This window comes from Xenopus tropicalis, chromosome 9 (genome assembly GCF_000004195.4).
Source record: "Xenopus tropicalis strain Nigerian chromosome 9, UCB_Xtro_10.0, whole genome shotgun sequence".
Taxonomy (NCBI): Eukaryota; Metazoa; Chordata; class Amphibia; order Anura; family Pipidae; genus Xenopus; species Xenopus tropicalis.
In genome coordinates, this window is record NC_030685.2 from 7399177 (window position 1) to 7416213 (window position 17037).

A 17037-nucleotide genomic window follows, 5' to 3' on the forward strand; every position below is an offset into this window, starting at 1 on the left:
CCCTGCCGGAGAATGTTGGGTAGGGGGTTCCTCACGGTGAGGGCAGTGAGGTTGGGGAATGCCCTGCCGGGGGATGTTGGGTCGGGGGTTCCTCACAGTGAGGGCAGTGAGGGGGTTGGGGAATGCCCTGCCGGGGGATGTTGGGTAGGGGGTTCCTCACGGTGAGGGCAGTGAGGGGGTTGGGGAATGCCCTGCCGGGGGATGTTGGGTAGGGGGTTCCTCACGGTGAGGGCAGTGAGGGGGTTGGGGAATGCCCTGCCGGGGGAGGTTGGGTAGGGGGTTCCTCACGGTGAGGGCAGTGAGGGGGTTGGGGAATGCCCTGCCGGGGGATGTTGGGTAGGGGGTTCCTCACGGTGAGGGCAGTGAGGGGGTTGGGGAATGCCCTGCCGGGGGATGTTGGGTAGGGGGTTCCTCACGGTGAGGGCAGTGAGGGGGTTGGGGAATGCCCTGCCGGGGGATATTGGGTAGGGGGTTCCTCACGGTGAGGGCAGTGAGGGGGTTGGGGGAATGCCCTGCCGGGGGATGTTGGGGTAGGGGGTTCCTCACAGTGAGGGCAGTGAGGGGGTTGGGGAATGCCCTGCCGGGGGATGTTGGGTAGGGGTTCCTCACGGTGAGGGCAGTGAGGTTGGGGAATGCCCTGCCGGGGGATGCTGGGTAGGGGGTTCCTGACGGTGAGGGCAGTGAGGGGGTTGGGGAATGCCCTGCCGGGGGATGTTGGGTAGGGGGTTCCTCATGGTGAGGGCAGTGAGGGGGTTGGGGAATGCCCTGCTGGGGGATGTTGGGTAGGGGGTTCCTCACGGTGAGGGCAGTGAGGTTGGGGAATGCCCTTCCTAGTGATGTGGTAATGGCAGATTCTGTTAATGCCTATAAGAGGGGCCTGGATGAGTTCTTGAACAAGCAAAATATCCAAGGCTATTGTGATACTAATATCTACAGTTAGTTTAGATATTAAATATGTGAGTGTATAGATGAGTCAGCATAGGCATATGCACTAGGGATCGTTTAGAGAGGTTGAACTTAATGGACATTTGTTTTCAACCAAAATTAATTTAATCTTGGATAATATACTAGGGTATATAATATTCTAAGTTGAGTTGGTTGGTGGACTAAGAGTGCTATGGAAGGTGTATGTGCCCTTTAAAACCTAGTCCTCTGGATGGGTGTGTAGATGAATCCATATGAGTAAAAAACATCATAGGGAGAAAGGCAGGGTGGGTATAAAGAGACATTTTTAGAAAGTGTAGAGTAATAGTAGAAGTGGGGTGTGGTGTAAATCTGATTAATAAACATTTAAAGTAATGTAAAGAACCGGTTGACTAACATTCCTATGGCATATAATACATATATAAGGAGACTGGGCACACAGAAGCCACAGAACACTGCTGGGGACAGAAGAGAACCATGGAGATGTCTCTTCCAATCAGTGCTCTGCTCCTGGGGATTCTGGGTAAGTGCCTTTATGGGTCTATGGTGGTGAAATCAGAAATTTGGGGAAACTCATGTTACTCGTGTTTAGTTTATTTGTTGAGTGGGTTCAACTGGCCGTATCCAGGCCGATAAAAGCTGTTGTCGGGGAACCACCAGTTAGTCTGCGGCTGTAGGTAGGTAGTCTGCCCACTGATTTCTGGCCAAAGACCCTATTTTCCAAAGGTGCAGGAAATTAAGTAAAATTTAATATCTAAGCCTATCTGTTTAACTAAGCATTATGGGTAGTTTCTAGTAGTAGTAGAAATAGAGTAAAAATCAATATATAGGCTTATCTGTTTAACTAAGCATTATGGGTAGTTTCTAGTAGTAATAGTAGAAACGGAGTAAAAATCAATATCTAAGCCTATCTGTTTAACTAAGCATTATGGGTAGTTTCTAGTAGTAGTAGAAATGGAGTAAAAATCAATCTCTAAGCTTATCTGTTTAACTAAGCATTATGGGTAGTTTCTATTAGTAGTAGAAATGGAGTAAAAATCAATCTCTAAGCTTATCTGTTTAACTAAGCATTATGGGTAGTTTCTATTAGTAGTAAAAATGGAGTAAAAATCAATATCTAAGCTTATCTGTTTAACTAAGCATTATGGGTAGTTTCTATTAGTAGTAGAAATGGAGTAAAAATCAATATCTAAGCTTATCTGTTTAACTAAGCATTATGGGTAGTTTCTATTAGTAGTAAAAATGGAGTAAAAATCAATATCTAAGCTTATCTGTTTAACTAAGCATTATGGGTAATTTTTAGTAGTAGAAATGGAGTAAAAATCAATACCTAAGCTTATCTGTTTAACTAAGCATTATGGGTAGTTTCTATTAGTAGTAGAAATGGAGTAAAAATCAATATCTAAGCTTATCTGTTTAACTAAGCATTATGGGTAGTTTCTATTAGTAGTAGAAATGGAGTAAAAATCAGTACCTAAGCTTATCTGTTTAACTAAGCATTATGGGTAGTTTCTATTAGTAGTAAAAATGGAGTAAAAATCAATATCTAAGCTTATCTGTTTAACTAAGCATTATGGGTAATTTTTAGTAGTAGAAATGGAGTAAAAATCAATACCTAAGCTTATCTGTTTAACTAAGCATTATGGGTAGTTTCTATTAGTAGTAGAAATGGAGTAAAAATCAATATCTAAGCTTATCTGTTTAACTAAGCATTATGGGTAGTTTCTATTAGTAGTAAAAATGGAGTAAAAATCAATATCTAAGCTTATCTGTTTAACTAAGCATTATGGGTAATTTTTAGTAGTAGAAATGGAGTAAAAATCAATACCTAAGCTTATCTGTTTAACTAAGCATTATGGGTAGTTTCTATTAGTAGTAGAAATGGAGTAAAAATCAATACCTAAGCTTATCTGTTTAACTATGCATTATGGGTAGTTTCTATTAGTAGTAGAAATAGAGTAAAAATCAATCTCGAAGCTTATCAGTTTAACTAAGCATTATGGGTAGTTTCTATTAGTAGTAGAAATGGAGTAAAAATCAATATCTAAGCTTATCTGTTTAACTAAGCATTATGGGTAATTTTTAGTAGTAGAAATGGAGTAAAAATCAATCTCTAAGCTTATCTGTTTAACTAAGCATTATGGGTAGTTTCTAGTAGTAGTAGAAATAGAGTAAAAATCAATACCTAAGCTTATCTGTTTAACTAAGCATTATGGGTAGTTTCTAGTAGTAGTAGAAATAGAGTAAAAATCAATCTCTAAGCTTATCTGTTTAACTAAGCATTATGGGTAGTTTCTAGTAGTAGTAAAAATGGAGTAAAAATCAATATCTAAGCTTATCTGTTTAACTAAGCATTATGGGTAGTTTCTAGTAGTAGTAGAAATAGAGTAAAAATCAATACCTAAGCTTATCTGTTTAACTAAGCATTATGGGTAGTTTCTAGTAGTAGTAGAAATAGAGTAAAAATCAATCTCGAAGCTTATCAGTTTAACTAAGCATTATGGGTAGTTTCTATTAGTAGTAGAAATGGAGTAAAAATCAATATCTAAGCTTATCTGTTTAACTAAGCATTATGGGTAATTTTTAGTAGTAGAAATGGAGTAAAAATCAATCTCTAAGCTTATCTGTTTAACTAAGCATTATGGGTAGTTTCTAGTAGTAGTAGAAATAGAGTAAAAATCAATACCTAAGCTTATCTGTTTAACTAAGCATTATGGGTAGTTTCTAGTAGTAGTAGAAATAGAGTAAAAATCAATCTCTAAGCTTATCTGTTTAACTAAGCATTATGGGTAATTTTTAGTAGTAGAAATGGAGTAAAAATCAATACCTAAGCTTATCTGTTTAACTAAGCATTATGGGTAGTTTCTATTAGTAGTAGAAATGGAGTAAAAATCAATATCTAAGCTTATCTGTTTAACTAAGCATTATGGGTAGTTTCTATTAGTAGTAAAAATGGAGTAAAAATCAATATCTAAGCTTATCTGTTTAACTAAGCATTATGGGTAATTTTTAGTAGTAGAAATGGAGTAAAAATCAATACCTAAGCTTATCTGTTTAACTAAGCATTATGGGTAGTTTCTATTAGTAGTAGAAATGGAGTAAAAATCAATACCTAAGCTTATCTGTTTAACTATGCATTATGGGTAGTTTCTATTAGTAGTAGAAATAGAGTAAAAATCAATCTCGAAGCTTATCAGTTTAACTAAGCATTATGGGTAGTTTCTATTAGTAGTAGAAATGGAGTAAAAATCAATATCTAAGCTTATCTGTTTAACTAAGCATTATGGGTAATTTTTAGTAGTAGAAATGGAGTAAAAATCAATCTCTAAGCTTATCTGTTTAACTAAGCATTATGGGTAGTTTCTAGTAGTAGTAGAAATAGAGTAAAAATCAATACCTAAGCTTATCTGTTTAACTAAGCATTATGGGTAGTTTCTAGTAGTAGTAGAAATAGAGTAAAAATCAATCTCTAAGCTTATCTGTTTAACTAAGCATTATGGGTAGTTTCTAGTAGTAGTAAAAATGGAGTAAAAATCAATATCTAAGCTTATCTGTTTAACTAAGCATTATGGGTAGTTTCTAGTAGTAGTAGAAATAGAGTAAAAATCAATACCTAAGCTTATCTGTTTAACTAAGCATTATGGGTAGTTTCTAGTAGTAGTAGAAATAGAGTAAAAATCAATCTCGAAGCTTATCAGTTTAACTAAGCATTATGGGTAGTTTCTATTAGTAGTAGAAATGGAGTAAAAATCAATATCTAAGCTTATCTGTTTAACTAAGCATTATGGGTAATTTTTAGTAGTAGAAATGGAGTAAAAATCAATCTCTAAGCTTATCTGTTTAACTAAGCATTATGGGTAGTTTCTAGTAGTAGTAGAAATAGAGTAAAAATCAATACCTAAGCTTATCTGTTTAACTAAGCATTATGGGTAGTTTCTAGTAGTAGTAGAAATAGAGTAAAAATCAATCTCTAAGCTTATCTGTTTAACTAAGCATTATGGGTAGTTTCTAGTAGTAGTAAAAATGGAGTAAAAATCAATATCTAAGCTTATCTGTTTAACTAAGCATTATGGGTAGTTTCTAGTAGTAGTAGAAATAGAGTAAAAATCAATACCTAAGCTTATCTGTTTAACTAAGCATTATGGGTAGTTTCTAGTAGTAGTAGAAATAGAGTAAAAATCAATACCTAAGCTTATCTGTTAAACTAAGCATTATGGGTAGTTTCTAGTTCTTATAGTGAGTAACCATTTAGTTGTATGCAGTAAGTTGTAAGTGAATGTGCAGAAGACGAAATCAAGTGGATAAAACGATAAATTACAAATATGATTTGTTTTTCTGATTTCCTCGTTAGGAATCTCTGGGATGGGTGAAGCCGACTCAAGTAAGTGCGGGATCATTGGCTCACCATGTTGCCAATTGTAAAAATAATCTTTATATTTTACTATGCAATGTATACAAACGCATGTATGAACACATTTAATGGGGACATTCCCAACATTTAGCCAAATTTTAACCAAAAACCCCAAATGCGACATTCATTTTTTAAAAATGTTTCCCTTGAACCCATGGGTGTTACAGAGTATAACTATTATGGCTATTCCTTTCTGCTGAATATTAGGGACAGATGTATTTCTATTTGGCATCAAAAATGATCAAGAATTTTTTTCCCCCACAAATTTCACATTTAAAGAAAATCTTTAATGGCTTTGCGTAAAAATTAGGGATGCACCGAACCCCGAATCCATCCCGAATCCTAATTAGCATATGCTTGGGGGGCTTTAGGGCAAACTGTTCTCCATATATCTGTATAGGGTTTTACCGGCTGATCTTTCTTCCATCTCCAGGCTGTGGGGTGCCTTTGGTACGGAGCCGCATCATGGGTGGCCAGGAAGCACCTTATGGGAAATGGCCCTGGCAAGCGAATCTGAGGAGGCCTGGCTATTATCCTTACTGTGGAGGAACCCTCATTGGTGAGAAATGGATCCTCACTGCAGCTGCGTGCATCCATAGGTTAGTATGTAGGGATGGATACCGTGGATGGAACTAGCAGAAGGTAGAAGAGACATGTACCTAGGGTACAAGTGTAGGGTTGGGGGGTGCTAAGAACCTAGGTATGTGCCTCTTCTGCCTCTGACTGCAGCCCTGGTCTTAGTTGGGAAGGGGACAGGGGAGAGGTGATGGTAGATGAGTCCCAGTCAATCCCAACATACTGTAAGTTGCTCTTTGGCATTCGTTGCCATGGATGGAACTAGCAGAAGGTAGAAGAGACATGTACCTAGGGTACAAGTGTAGGGTGGGGGGGTGCTAAGAACCTAGGTATGTGCCTCTTCTGCCTCTGACTCCAGCCTTGGTCTTAGTTGGGAAGGGGACAAGGGAGAGGTGATGGTAGATGAGTCCCAGTAAATACCAACATACTGTAAGTTGCTCTTTGGCATTCGTTGCCATGGATGGAACTAGCAGAAGGTAGAAGAGACATGTACCTAGGGTACAAGTGTAGGGTGGGGGGTGCTAAGAACCTAGGTATGTGCCTCTTCTGCCTCTGACTCCAGCCTTGGTCTTAGTTGGGAAGGGGACAAGGGAGAGGTGATGGTAGATGAGTCCCAGTAAATACCAACATACTGTAAGTTGCTCTTTGGCATTCGTTGCCATGGATGGAACTAGCAGAAGGTAGAAGAGACATGTACCTAGGGTACAAGTGTAGGGTGGGGGGGTGCTAAGAACCTAGGTATGTGCCTCTTCTGCCTCTGACTCCAGCCTTGGTCTTAGTTGGGAAGGGGACAAGGGAGAGGTGATGGTAGATGAGTCCCAGTAAATACCAACATACTGTAAGTTGCTCTTTGGCATTCGTTGCCATGGATGGAACTAGCAGAAGGTAGAAGAGACATGTACCTAGGGTACAAGTGTAGGGTGGGGGGTGCTAAGAACCAAGGTATGTGCCTCTTCTGCCTCTGACTCCAGCCTTGGTCTTAGTTGGGAAGGGGACAGTGGAGAGGTGATGGTAGATGAGTCCCAGTAAATACCAACATACTGTAAGTTGCTCTTTGGCATTCATTGCCGTAGATGGAACTAGCAGAAGGTAGAAGAGACATGTACCTAGGGTACAAGTGTAGGGTTGGGGGGTGCTAAGAACCTAGGTATGTGCCTCTTCTGCCTCTGACTCCAGCCCTGGTCTTAGTTGGGAAGGGGACAGGGGAGAGGTGATGGTAGATGAGTCCCAGTAAATCCCAACATACTGTAAGTTGCTCTTTGGCATTCATTGCCATGGATGGAACTAGCAGAAGGTAGAAGAGACATGTACCTAGGGTACAAGTGTAGGGTGGGGGGTGCTAAGAACCTAGGTATGTGCCTCTTCTGCCTCTGACTCCAGCCTTGGTCTTAGTTGGGAAGGGGACAAGGGAGAGGTGATGGTAGATGAGTCCCAGTAAATACCAACATACTGTAAGTTGCTCTTTGGCATTCGTTGCCATGGATGGAACTAGCAGAAGGTAGAAGAGACATGTACCTAGGGTACAAGTGTAGGGTGGGGGGTGCTAAGAACCTAGGTATGTGCCTCTTCTGCCTCTGACTCCAGCCTTGGTCTTAGTTGGGAAGGGGACAAGGGAGAGGTGATGGTAGATGAGTCCCAGTAAATACCAACATACTGTAAGTTGCTCTTTGGCATTCGTTGCCATGGATGGAACTAGCAGAAGGTAGAAGAGACATGTACCTAGGGTACAAGTGTAGGGTGGGGGGGTGCTAAGAACCTAGGTATGTGCCTCTTCTGCCTCTGACTCCAGCCTTGGTCTTAGTTGGGAAGGGGACAAGGGAGAGGTGATGGTAGATGAGTCCCAGTAAATACCAACATACTGTAAGTTGCTCTTTGGCATTCGTTGCCATGGATGGAACTAGCAGAAGGTAGAAGAGACATGTACCTAGGGTACAAGTGTAGGGTGGGGGGTGCTAAGAACCAAGGTATGTGCCTCTTCTGCCTCTGACTCCAGCCTTGGTCTTAGTTGGGAAGGGGACAGTGGAGAGGTGATGGTAGATGAGTCCCAGTAAATACCAACATACTGTAAGTTGCTCTTTGGCATTCATTGCCGTAGATGGAACTAGCAGAAGGTAGAAGAGACATGTACCTAGGGTACAAGTGTAGGGTGGGGGGGTGCTAAGAACCTAGGTATGTGCCTCTTCTGCCTCTGACTCCAGCCCTGGTCTTAGTTGGGAAGGGGACAGGGGAGAGGTGATGGTAGATGAGTCCCAGTAAATCCCAACATACTGTAAGATGCTCTTTGGGATTCGTTGCCGTGGATGGAACTAGCAGAAGGTAGAAGAGACATGTACCTAGGGTACAAGTGTAGGGTGGGGGGGTGCTAAGAACCTAGGTATGTGCCTCTTCTGCCTCTGACTCCAGCCTTGGTCTTAGTTGGGAAGGGGACAAGGGAGAGGTGATGGTAGATGAGTCCCAGTAAATACCAACATACTGTAAGTTGCTCTTTGGCATTCGTTGCCATGGATGGAACTAGCAGAAGGTAGAAGAGACATGTACCTAGGGTACAAGTGTAGGGTGGGGGGTGCTAAGAACCAAGGTATGTGCCTCTTCTGCCTCTGACTCCAGCCCTGCTCTTAGTTGGGAAGGGGACAGGGTAGAGGTGGTGGCAGATGATTCCCAGTAAATCTCAACATAAGTTGCTCTATGACATTCGTTGCCATGGATGGAACTAGCAGAAGGTAGGAGAGACATGTACCTAGGGTACAAGTGTAGGGTGGGGGGGTGCTAAGAACCTAGGTATGTGCCTCTTCTGCCTCTGACTCCAGCCCTGCTCTTAGTTGGGAAGGGGACAGGGGAGAGGTGATGGTAGAGGAGTCCCAGTAAATCCCAACATAAGTTGCTCTTTGACATTCATTGCCATGGATGGAACTAGCGGAAGGCAGAAGAGAAATGTACCTAGGGCACAACTGTAGGGTGGGGGGTGGGGGGGACCTTCTGCCTCTGACTCCAGCCCTGGTCTTATTTGGGAAGGGGACAGGGCAGAGGTGGTGGAAGAGAGAAGGAGTGAGCAAGTGGATTGAGAGTTGGCCAGAGGGAGGGTGGGTGACCCTTGCCTTGGGCACCATTATGCATTTGCCCAGCTCTGTTAGTTCTTTATTGGCACAACTGAGCAACCACAATAGCTTCCATTGACTCACATATCTGTAAATAAAGTCCTGTAACCTACGTATTATTCTCTTTTTTTAGCAACACTAAAAGTTCTTTCCAAGTTTTTGTTGGAGACTACAATCTCGACAATACAGACAAGGGAGAACAGCCTGTTTCGGTTAAACGAATCATTATTCATCCTTCCTACCGTGAAGGGTATCTCAATGACAACATCGCTCTCTTGGAGCTGGCCACAAAGGTGCAAATGAATAAAGTCACCCTGCCGGTCTGTCTGCCTGATGCTAGTGTGACATTCCCGGACGGCCAAAAGTGTTCTGTGACCGGCTGGGGTCAAATAATGGATGGTGGTGAGTATCTATATTTGTTGCTATATCAATACATACAGTATATATATACAGATGCAGCCAAGTCCCTTTCCCATGTTGCCACTTTATGTCTCTTCCAGTTAACACAGAAAAAAAAAAAAATACCAAAAGTCTATGGCATTTTCTATTGAGTTTGCTGGCAAGTCTTTGAACTCTAGCACCATCTAGTGGCAGGATTTAACATTTAATAAATGATGTCTGAACATGGTGAGACAAAATGTGTAAACTCACTGGCTGCATTTGTAGGTAAAATATTAAGCAAGTTTCCAGTATAGAGTAGAATAGCTACGGCTTTTGGCAACAGACTTGCTCTTCACTGTTGCGATAAGTGCCAAACTTTTGGATTATACAGCTAAAAAGATGACAAAAGCCAAAGTCACCAGTAATACCCATACTGCCCATAGCAACCAATCAACAATTAGATATGAACGGTCTCCTACAAGTTAGAAAGTAAAAGCAAATCTTACTGGTTGCTATAGTGGGTAAGCCAACGTCACCGGTGATGAAAAGTACCCCAGTCCCAGTGAGGAGCACTTAACAAACCACTACCCCCACAGCAACTTTGGCTTTTGTTGTTCTTTGTGCCATAATTTGACAAGTTCTGGAATTCTATGAATTTGATGGAACCCCTTGAGACAACTGGTAGGATAGAAGTTCTGAAGTTCTACCACTTGGATAGGAGGTCTGGTTCCAGCCCATACTGTGAATAAATGTATTTGAAGCCTAGTCCTTCCTCAGTGGGTCGTTTTCAGGCTCCTTTTAGTGAGTTTTTGTGTAATACAGTATATTATTGCTTTTCTAATGAAGCCATTTTCCCCATAGCTGACCCACCAAGTCCTAGGGTTCTGAGGGAAGTAGAAGTGAAAATGATGAGTAACGACCGATGCAACACATTATTCAACATTCCCGACGCCTACGGCCGCACAACTGCCAATTTGACGGATACCATGTTGTGCGCAGGATACGCCAAAGGCGGCAGAGACTCCTGCAATGTGAGTCACGTTCCTGGTATAAGTTTTGTCTTTCAATTAATATGGTTTGATGGTGAATTCAAGGTTTAATGATAATGGGTGTGTTCAATAATGAAATCATTTCTTTTCAGGGTGATGTTGGAGGGCCCTTGGTTTGTCCTAAAGATGGCCGCTGGTATTTGGCTGGTGTGGTGAGCGGAGGAGATGGTTGTGGGAAGCCAAATCGCCCTGGAATCTACACTCGCGTTAGTTCCTATATTAAATGGATTACTGGAGTTGCTCCTGAAGTCACTGGGAATGTGCTTAATGTGAAATATTAGTGCAAATCAATGTTTATTGGTTGTAAATAACAATAGAATGAGTCCATTGTCCCAACTTATCCAGAATCTGCCTTATATTCCTACCCACAGATCCCATATCTTATTTGCCATTCTGCTAATGTCTAAGCCAATTCATCACTAGATTATTTACAAGAAGGCAGTTCTGTATCTGTATTGCCATGTAGGGGGAGGAGCCTTGATGGGGATCAGGAAGTTGGATAGTTATGGAGTTGAGGGAAAATCGTCAGGAAGGGGAAGGAAGTAGGAGACAGGCCAGGACTGGCAATCTGTAGGTTCTAGCAAATGCCAGAGGGGCTGTTGTAAGATGCCATAGACCAGCGGTTCTCAACCTGTGGGTCGGGACCCCTTTGGGGTTCGAACGACCCTTTCACAGGGGTCCCCTAAGACCAATGGAAAACACATATTTCCAATGGTCTAAGGAATAATTTTATGGTTGGGGGTCACCACAACATGAGGAACTGTATTGAAGGGTCGAGGCATTAGGAAGGTTGAGAACCACTGCCATAGACAGTCACTAATTGGGCTGATGGGGGGGGGGGATGTTTTGGCCTCTGTGTACTTGAAATGCCAGGGCCTATTCCAGTCCAGTCCTGGTAGGAAAGGTGGAGAATTAAGGATCAGCAAGGGAATAGCATGTAAGAATATTATGGAATGCTTGCCAGGGTCAGGCTTCAAGCCCTGGTATAAATGAGAGTTCTCTGTGGGTCTCTATCAGGAGAGCAGCTTTAGGGGGATGGTCCTCATGGTAAAAAATGTCCAAAAGAAAGATGGAACCTCTGTAATCACCATGTACAGAACATAAGGTCCTTCTACACATGGGCCGATTGAGGGCCAAGGGGTCAGTCTATGGTCCAGGGCCTTGGGTGGCACATTATCCAGCTTGGCAAGCATTCCTGTATGTGTGTGTGTGGTACGCTCATCATGTTGTGAGTCATTGTGGTTATAGATATTGTTCTAGGTTTGTGTAAACAATTGTCTACGCTTGTTAATAAAGGTTTGGCCTCCTCAATTGCAGATTTGTGTCACTTGGGGAACTAGAAATGGGGCGTCTAATGGGCACAAGGTCGGAGAGATCAAAATCAATATTTTCCTGACGCTCAGGAAAGTTTTTAATGAATTGGCATCAAAGTTCCTACCTGTGTCGGTCCTGAATACATTTGACTGCTTTGTAAACTTGAACACCATTCTGCCCTATGGAGCGGTAGTGCTCAGTGCTGCTCAGCCGCTGCCCCGAGCCTGAACACCAGTCTTTACCCATCCAATGGTTTCTACATGCAGACAGTAAGAATTCCTTCTAGCCCAGCCTATAAAAAGAATATTCTAAATCGTTATCATTTGTTAAATTGGCCTGTTTTCCATTTTGACAACCAATGACATTAATTGAGACTTCTGGGAATGGAATATTAGGGGGTGCCATAGTCAACAGAAGGCTGTGACCCCCAATCAGCTCTTTCTTCTTTGCACTTTAGGGTCCTGTAGCAAACATTTCCTGATAGATGTTTCCAATGGATCAGTAAATCAGTGATTTATTTCATGCTTTATTATTACAGAGAAAAGGGAATCATTTAACCATGAAATAAACCCAATAGGGCTGTTCTGCCCCCAATAAGGGGTAATTATATCTTAGTTGGGATCAAGTACAGGTACTGTTTTATTATTACAGAGAAAAGGGAATCATTTAACCATGAAATAAACCCAATAGGGCTGTTCTGCCCCCAATAAGGGGTAATTATATCTTAGTTGGGATCAAGTACAGGTACTGTTTTATTATTACAGAGAAAAGGGAATCATTTAACCATGAAATAAACCTAATAGGGCTGTTCTGCCCCCAATAAGGGGTATTTATATCTTAGTTGGGATCAAGTACAGGTACTGTTTTATTATTACAGAGAAAAGGGAATCATTTAACCATTAAATAAACCCAATAGGGCTGTTCTGCCCCAATAAGGGGTAATTATATCTTAGTTGGGATCAAGTACAGGTACTGTTTTATTATTACAGAGAAAAGGGAATCATTTAACCATTAAATAAACCCAATAGGGCTGTTCTGCCCCAATAAGGGGTAATTATATCTTAGTTGGGATCAAGTACAGGTACTGTTTTATTATTACAGAGAAAAGGGATAATAGATCCCAAGCCTATAATGCTAAACTATCCCCAATGTCTATAAATCAGGGGTATCAACCTTTGGGCCCGGCATGTTAGCAGTGAGATACCAATCAGCCTGGATCTTCCCATTTTCCCACTACAGGGTTGAGAGAAACCCAATCAGGAACTGAGAGACCAAGGGCAGTGAGATAGCAGAGCAACAAGGTAAAGTCCAAGTGCTGTAATAAACTAGTTAAATAAAATAAAAACCAGAATAGAAATAAATGATAAATATAAATGAGTCAGGGCAGCAGGCTAATCACAGTATGTACAAGGATTTTTTCTTCTACATGACTATAGAAGATGCCAAGGGAACCCTTGAGTTGTGTGAAGGACTCAGTGCCAGGCAAAATATTATCTTATTTGCAATTATTCAGCCAACGCAGTCTCCCAGCAGCACATGCCTTCATATAAACATACAGTATAACTAATAGAAGTTTGGCTAATGGTCTGTGAGTTGTTGTTGTAGGACCTGCTCTCTGGGAACAGTTTTTGGAGAGCAAATCATTGTTGATAAGGAAAGACCTGTTTCATGTCCCTACAAAGGTAAAATGGGAGCCATCAGATTGGTGACTAATTGGCCTGTCCGATTATATACCCACTGCTGCTCCTATTGTACAGAGTAATAGAAGACAGGAGGTGCATCATATTTGGTGATGGTCATGGATGGTGCAGGTATATATATTGCAGAAGGTGCCTGGTAACTCCAAGCCACATCTAATTTCCTCTATATAAATATAAAGAAGGGATGCAATGGATATCAATTGTTTCATGTATATGGGACCTACTTGCCTAATAGTGTTCCCCTCAGGTAGGAGAGTGGTGGTGGTACTAGGGCAGCTCCCACAACAACCTAGACAACTACTCTGATGGACATTCATGGGTATCCCTCATCTTTTATTAATATGGATATACAATAAAGTGTTACTTATTACAATAATCTGTAGTGCTCTGACTATTCCATGCTATATGTAGAAAGTGAATACTGTAAAAATAGTGCTAATGTGAAGAGTGTTTTGTAGGGCGCCACCTACCTTCTAGGATAATAAATGTACTGCAGCTCCTGATACCTATGAGTGAGGCTCACGTGCCCAGAGCAGAGGGTGTTCTTAATCTTTTATAAGAAACTCCTTAGATGCCCTCATGTAAGAGGCCAATGTATATTTATAGTCATCAATGAGGATCTTGCAGTGCAGGCGGGGGGTAAATAATGTTGTTATGTTATATAATTTCATTGTTATTACATAGTCTAGTCAATAGGTGACAGTATGGGGCAGGGAATCACCTTCAGAAGGTTCTAGTTGCAGGTGGTTTCTCTTTGTCAATCTGGATGGAGAATATTGCCCATTGGAAAGAAAAGAAAAATGTTAATGACACCAAGGTCCTGAGAGCATTGCTTACATGTAAGTAGGCATATAATAATCCCAGCTGATCTGTATAAATCCGGCTCCCTGTTCTCTGTTCCTGCAATTGGAGTTGGGAGCATTAAGCACAGTTTCCCAGCACTGAACAAGTCTGTCCCTTTATCCCCATGTCTGATTCCTGTGCCATATAATGACGGGAAAATGCCATCATTATCTCTATATGTAGGGTACCAGCAAGGGGCCTGACACAGTGCTGGGAATCAGCATTCTCATTGGTCACTTCTCTTGCACCTATAATTAAGATTTTGTTCAGTAGAATTCTCATTGGGGAATAATTTTCCATGCGTAATTGATCAGTTGGGATTCCCATTGGAGGATTATGTTGCATATTAATTGGCCCTGGAGGGCTGGGGGTCTCACACACAGGCACATAATGAGCAAACTGGGGCACTAAGTACCATTTGCATGTTAGTGACACAACATGGCCGCCCACACTGGGAGCCCCTCCTCTTGCTGGGGACATAGTGCCCGTTAGGAGCATTTTTTGCACAAAATGGTATTGTTTCCCCCCAACCAGAGGTCAATTTCCACATTTTGCCATTGGCGGATATTTTTTTTACGCATGCATCATTTTTATACGCGAGCTAAATTTTTTTGACGCATTTTATGCGTTATGTGTTTCCCCTGAACTCTGTTAATATATTTGAATGTTTCCTTCCCAATATCCGAGGTTACGTCTAACCAGTGGCCAATGGGCTCATAACATTGCTCTTTCCCCTATTAATACCTTAAGCATTTCTTTAGGTTTAAAATATGGTAGATGCTGTTTTTGCCTCATTTTGTGTGCCCAAGACATGGTGACCCAAGTCCAAATGCATCTGGGACAGACAGCTGCCCTACCCCACAACCCATGTTTGGTTTCTGGATTCTGCCTTCAGGGTTCCTGTCCATGATGTGTTCTCTCTTGTTCTAGTTCTGACCCCTGTCTGTTCCCGACTATGTCTGATGGTTTATTGATGGTGCTGACCTCTCCTCTGCTTACATAGTCTTATTCTTTTATAGGGTCGTCCTTATTGTCTTCGCTTCTACCTGGCCGTTATAATTGTTCAGCATACTGTAAATGCAATGAATAGGGCTTCTGATGAACATACTTTTTCCAATCAGGAAACTCTAGGAATTTTGTTATTTCTTGAGCAAAAGAGGCCAAAGAAGAAAAGTGAAGCTTCTTCATATCTGGTCCTTGTGAAGTAAATAGTTAGATTTCCAGAGCTCAGAAAATCCCATCTACAGAACAGACTCAATAAAATGGACAATAGACACAAAAATGATGAAGGGAGGGGCCCGTATACTGGGAATGCATAGGGCACGAGCTCTACATTGCACTCATGTTGAACAATTATACAGAGCTTGTGAATAAGCCATAGGGATGAGATCTACCTTCGCTGTACATAAGATAATTCTTTCATTTCTTGCATCTCAGACACGATTTCTCCACTCCGTGCATGATCTGCAGATCGCATATAGAGGAAATCACGTACCGAAGCCAATTCCCTCCCCTATAAATCACTATGAATGGCTTATGGCCTGCCTCAATGCTTCCCTATCCCAGGCTAAACAAGAGTACTATGGCACACTCATAAATCATAATAAACACACAACACTTGTTTTCCATGTTCAACTCACTTTTTCATTCATTGCCAAATTAATCTCCCACGTCTGACCATTCCCCTCAGGTATTCTTTGAAAGCAAAGTAGATTCCAGTCAGAAACCATTTTCCACCCTTTAGATACCGCTATTCTCAACCTTCCTAAATGTCCTTTTTTCCCTATTCTGCTCTTTTAATCTTGTAACAGAGTCTGAAGTTTCTTGGCTTCTTCTGTCCTCTCTGCCTACAACCTGCTCACTCCAGCCTATGCCCTCCTCATTACTAAAACTGTATGCCCCTGTCCTTACTCCAGCACTTACTCTTACTTATTCAAATAGGCCTGTGTCAATTCTCTATTCTCAAGGTATCCGGGATCAAGCTGCATCCTGGTTCTCTTCCAACCGTTCTAACCGCTCCCTCTCTGTCACTTTTGCTAACAAATCAGCTTAATGTAGGGTCAGCTTAACGTACGAGTATCTCAGGGTTCTGTACTTGGTCCTCTAGGAGACCTCATTTCTTTATTTGGCCTTAAATATCACTTATACGCAGATGACATCCAGATGTATTTAGTCACTGATGTTAAGACCCAGATCTCTGACTGCCTTCTGACTGTCTCCTCCTGGATGAACCAAAGTCACCCTAGCTAAAGCGGAACTCATGGTCTTCCCAACCAAACCTGGCCCTTCTCCTCCTTTCACCATTACTATTGATGGCATGACCATTAACCCAGCACACTGCCTGGGGGTAGTCTTTGACCAGTCCCTCTCCTTCTCTAACCATATTAATAACACTGCCAAAACCTGACGTTTTTCCCTCCGCAATATTGCCAAGATACGCCCCTTTCTTTCACAAGCAACAGCTAAAACACTAATCTATGCCCTTATCCTTTCCCGCTTAGATTACTGCAATCTCCTACTAACCGGCCTCCCAGACTCCCACCTCTCTCCCCTGCAATCAGTCTTAAACTCTGCTGCCAGGACCCTCCTGCTCTCTCCTAAGAGGGAACCTCTTCAGCCCCAAAGGAAATCTTAGCATGGCTGCCTGTTAAGCAAAAGTTAGTGCACAAAATACTAACTTTCAAAGCCCTTTACTTTGTAAGGAACGCCCAATCTCTTTTTAAAAAAAAAAACTCAGATTCTAC

General features: G+C 41.8%; 1 protein-coding gene across 1 annotated transcript; it reads left to right on the plus strand.

The window, feature by feature from the left end:
• The first annotated feature begins 1365 nt into the window (after positions 1–1365).
• LOC108648789 (prostasin) lies at positions 1366–11063 on the plus strand. The gene is made up of 6 exons (XM_031893646.1): positions 1366–1447; positions 5276–5305; positions 5769–5934; positions 9140–9408; positions 10249–10418; positions 10529–11063. The coding sequence occupies exons 1-6, from the start codon at positions 1402–1404 to the stop codon at positions 10715–10717; spliced, it is 870 nt and encodes a 289-aa protein (XP_031749506.1). The 5' UTR covers positions 1366–1401; the 3' UTR covers positions 10718–11063.
• The last annotated feature ends 5974 nt before the right edge of the window (positions 11064–17037 follow it).

Excerpts from the sequence above, each read along its gene's own strand:
- LOC108648789 (XM_031893646.1), top strand. The coding sequence starts at position 1,402 with ATGGAGATGTCTCTTCCAATCAGTGCTCTGCTCCTGGGGATTCTGG. Across the intron at positions 5,306-5,768 it reads GATGGGTGAAGCCGACTCAA|GCTGTGGGGTGCCTTTGGTA; the intron begins GTAAGTGCGGGA and ends TTCCATCTCCAG. Across the intron at positions 9,409-10,248 it reads GGGTCAAATAATGGATGGTG|CTGACCCACCAAGTCCTAGG; the intron begins GTGAGTATCTAT and ends TTTTCCCCATAG.